Source organism: Plectropomus leopardus, chromosome 16 (genome assembly GCF_008729295.1).
Source record: "Plectropomus leopardus isolate mb chromosome 16, YSFRI_Pleo_2.0, whole genome shotgun sequence".
NCBI lineage: Eukaryota > Metazoa > Chordata > Actinopteri > Perciformes > Serranidae > Plectropomus > Plectropomus leopardus.
Window position 1 is genome coordinate 15,802,545 of NC_056478.1, and position 4,613 is coordinate 15,807,157.

Below are 4,613 nucleotides of genomic sequence, written 5' to 3' on the forward strand. Positions count from 1 at the left end.
CAGCTACTCCATATGTGAAAAAAGTAAATAAATAAAACCGCTTCACATCAGTTTGCCAATAACTTAACATCTAAACTGCAAAATGTTGTTTTGACAAAGGCTGATTTCCCACCGGGCAGGCTGGTAATTCCCAATGTAGGATTACAAAATTATGATTTGGAGTAATTTAATAAACTGCAAATGTGTTATAATATAAACAAAACTACAACCCAGTATGAGCTGAAATACTTGATGAAGACTTGACTTCCTTTATCGCTTCATTCTGCGTCTTGTCGGTGAGCTTTGAATCAGTTCTAAAAAAAAAAATTTTAGGTGATATTGTTATACTAATATGGTGCACTTCAAAGATATTTTTTGCCTCTTTATTATCAGAAATTATCATTGCAGAATCATGAATACTTAATTTTGAGCAGCACCAAATTATCAGTTCATTTCAGACAGTTGCTTAGAAAATTATAGCGATTATGATCTCCAAAATAAAAGGCTGGACAAGATTAATATCTCTTTATAATAAAACCTGACTCTAACTTTAAATCGCAGGCTAGTGTATTTGGAAGGAAAAAGAATGTGCATGCTTGTGGCACATGTGACCGCAGAGTTCAGACATGGGCCTGAACAGTGTTCACCCCCCTCAGGTGTGTATTCCTCACACCCAACTTCGCACCATCTCCTGGGAAAGAGCAGCATGTGTCCGAAAAGTTGAAACTGTGCAAAGTTCACCAAAGTTCACTACGTTCTGTCAGGACAGGACAAAACATCCAAAATAAAAAAATCCTTTAAATGAAATGTAGGCATTTGATTGTAAACACTCATTCACAAAGATATTTTGTGCCTGAAACTGCCCAATAGAGTTAGTTCTGAGACTATATATACATTTATCTATATGTATAAATAATTACCAAAACCTATTGGACACACAAGTTGCTGATGGCCTACTGGATCTCTAGATGAGATATGATGTTGTCATGATTGTAATGAGCGCTTAATGTGTATTTGTGGGCAGTAGCGTGCCGTGGGGGTAGTCGATCACAGCTGTGTGCAGCTCTCTGCGGTGTGTGCGAGGGTCTGGTCCTCCTCTGACTGCGATTGGCAGTCCCATCGTCTTGTCAAAGATGCCATCAAATTTTCCTCGTTCACCTTCAATGCTCCTCGAGCTTTAAAGATCTCTCTTTTACACCTGTTTCAGTGGCGTACCTGAGGACTTGTGACAGCTGGGCAGCACTGCTGAAGTCGGCGGTCTCATAACTGCCACAAACCTGGTGTAGCTAGTCTCTTTCTTGATAGCATCGTTAAGCACCTCAGCAACAGCATTTATTAGGTCATTTTAAGTTTTTCCTGAGGTCCCAGTAAAACTGTGGCGGTGGCAAGGTGGTGTTGCAAGTCAACATCGTAGTCTGATAGCAAAGTTAGTAATTCCGAGTAATTTCCTCGATTCAGCGACTCTTTCCCTTCCTCATTCCCCCTGAAATGTATTTCTTGCTGTCCCAAAAAATCCCAAAATCAATAAGCCGTTTCAAAATTTCACGATGGTGGGCTGTCAGGGCCAGCAGTGCAAGGCCCTGATGACCCTGACAGCCCACCACTGTTGTGGGTGACAGTGCAAACACAATGGACAGCAAGCAGGAGGAAAAAAGGGGTCACTTGAGACCCAACACATTATTTTTGACTCAGAAACCTGTACTTTGTTGATCCAGCCCTGATTGTGGCTTTCTACATGGATGAAATTTTTCAACAGACCCTCCTGGCACAGGTCCAGGGACCCAAAGTCTCAGAGACCTTCGTCTGACAAATCTCACTCAAATAACCACGAAGAGACTCAAAAGACCACAAAGAAACACAAAAAGACCAAAAGGAACTGCGAGATACAAAATTATTCTAGAAATGGGTACACAACAAACAAGCAAGGAAATACCTGAGCTACTTAAAAATTGTAAATATATTATATATATATATATATATATATATATATATATATATATATATATATATATATATATTATATTAATATAGCCTACTATGATGATAATTGCAAATGTAGTTCTCTAGAAATTCCCATAGCTTAAAAAAAACCTTATATTCTAAATCTAAAAAAAAAAATGTGCAATTTCCAAGACATTTTTTGTCAAGTTGCTCATTGCCTTTTTGGCCCCATATTTTCAACTTAAAGCAAATCAATTTGATCAGTTAAAAGGTTTATATACTAGCACAGAAATTAATGTCACTCTGGGTTTCAAAGGGTTAAAGCTGAATTGGAACATTGTACTTTCAGTCAGGATTTCATGTCATACACCCCAAATCTATGTAGTGCCACAATGTCTACAAAGAATATATTTCAACTGAAGATCACATGAAATAATGATTTTTCTGACTCTGATGGTGAGTTTTGCCTGAAGTGGTAGTTTTAGTGGAGGTCTACAGATGCTTTTCTTTTCATGATCTCACTGCAGATCTTTACACTCTCCTGACCCCCGGTTGACACCTACCACATGTCACGCAGTTTCCGCACTTCAGGCGTCACTGCGCAGGAAATGGTGCGTTAACCACTTTGCACTTATCCATGGGAAAAGACCAAAAGAGCTGTTCAGCCACAAACTGGAAGATGTGTCAGATAAACTGAAAAACCTTATTCCTACAACTTCTAATAGATGAAGTAACTAAGCCCAGACGTGCCTGACAGCTCCAAGAAATAAAAATGAGAAGAGTGTATTTTATACAAACTGCCTCAGTGAAAAAGCAGATTAAATACAGAGTCCCGGATACACTTTGTGTACCAAGACATCAAACCAGAATCCTGGTTTTTGATGTCTGTGCACAGACTTTCAAATTGTAATTTTCTAAGTCCATTCCTCAAACACTCAATTCACTGTTTTATTTCTGTAACTGATTTCACTTAAACTGGCTCAAAAGTAATTACACTCCAAACAACGACATTCATTTCATATATTTTATTGTAATTGTTTTAAAAAATAAAGTAGAAAAGAGGTAGAAGTGTTATGGGAATAACTTAAGCATTTACATTCCTGATTGGAAATGAAACGGGTATATTTACATATATTTACAGAAATAAGTTAAAACAAATATATTATCACATTATGCAACAATTGAAAAGGATGGGAGAGACACATTTAGTTCAGCTCCTTCTCTGTGTCCTCCTCTTCATCATCGCTGTCTTCATCGCTGCTGGAGTCTTCGTAAGGGCAGATGGTCGCTTGGATAGGATAGTTGCGCAGCAGCATTTCTGCGTCCTGGTACAGATAATCGAAACATCTGGATTTCGGCCAGTATAACCTTCAAAAGGAGAGCAGAAGATGAATGGGACATACTTATAAAAGAAATAACATGCACGAGAGTTAAAGATGTTTTCATCAACAAACTTACTTGACTGGGTGAATGACCTGAGGGATTTTGGGGTGTTGTGCAGCTGAAAGGGTCTCCGTGAACATGGCGAGCCTGTAGTTTAAAACAAAGCAATCTTGTTCAGTTTTTAATCCAACAAACACATTAAAAAAAAATCAATAAATAAAAAAATCAAAACGCAAAGTCGTTAAAACTCACCTTGTGTGCGGCACTTTTGTTCTCTGTTCCAGTCCACGGTCTCCACAAACCACCGGGCTGCTGAGATTCAATGTCTCCAGAAAAATCGGAAGTTAATCCTTTTTTGGTAGTCAGAGTCTCCATGATTCCTTGTAGCGATCAGTCCTGCGTAAAGTCCTCAGAGGATGTGAGACCGAAGGCAGGAGCGGTCTATTTATCAGGGCCCTGGCAACCGGTGCCAAATTGCGCTTTGACGCGTCCCCAAGTGTCTCCATGCGCCACGATGGTGAGGTGCGAAGTCACACTTAAGCAAGCACTCCAACCATATGGTCACTTTCTTTCTTAATATCGACTATATTATAATTAAATCTACCGTGATTTAACTATTTGAAACATATTTCCAAGATAAGCTATATTTGATAGGTGTTTAACAACTATGCTTAACCACAGCTCTCTTTCATCCAGGGTTTACGCATTATGCTAAAGGCCTCTCTAGTAAATTAAATTTGTGTTTGAATTCAAAATGTAGTTAAAAGCTCTGTTTAATTTTAAATGTATTCTCCTTATCCTTTCTGTTTTATATTTGTTTTTAACACAAGTTTATATTTTATTATGCTAAATTAATAGGTTCATTTTGGGAAGCGATATCAGTAGTGTTGAATATGGACATACAAAGACCAAAAGTATGATAAGTATAATAACTTCATTGTAAACATCTCCTCCATAATTTGCGTTCTATGCATTGTCTTTGTTTCGAATAAACAGTTGGAAAAAAATTAAAATTCTTCTTGATAAACTCTTCAAACTCTTGAACTCCTTCCAGTCTCTCCGTCTGTGTTGCCATTTGTGCGTGAGGTGTGAAGAAACACGTGCCCTACTCTCATTACCCGCTGAGTGGGATGATGGAAGAGGGCTCGTGCGCAGTGTCGGGGGGTTGACACGTGTCAACCTTTTGTATACTTCCAACAGCAGGAGGGTGAGCTAATAGCTGCACCTCAGCAGATGCAGAGCTTGAATGCATCACGCTCCCATATGGAAAATCTCTTGACATTATGTTACACAACTGCTATAAGAGCTCA

The 4,613-nt window shown here is 38.6% G+C and overlaps 1 protein-coding gene across 1 annotated transcript; it reads right to left on the bottom strand.

Annotated features, from left to right (window-relative positions):
• Window positions 1-3,125: 3,125 nt before the first annotated feature.
• Window positions 3,126-3,678, bottom strand: LOC121955225 (protein ripply2-like). The gene is given in 4 exon segments (XM_042503076.1): window positions 3,126-3,288; window positions 3,379-3,428; window positions 3,430-3,450; window positions 3,556-3,678. Coding segments are annotated over 4 exon segments (357 nt in total).
• Window positions 3,679-4,613: the final 935 nt, after the last annotated feature.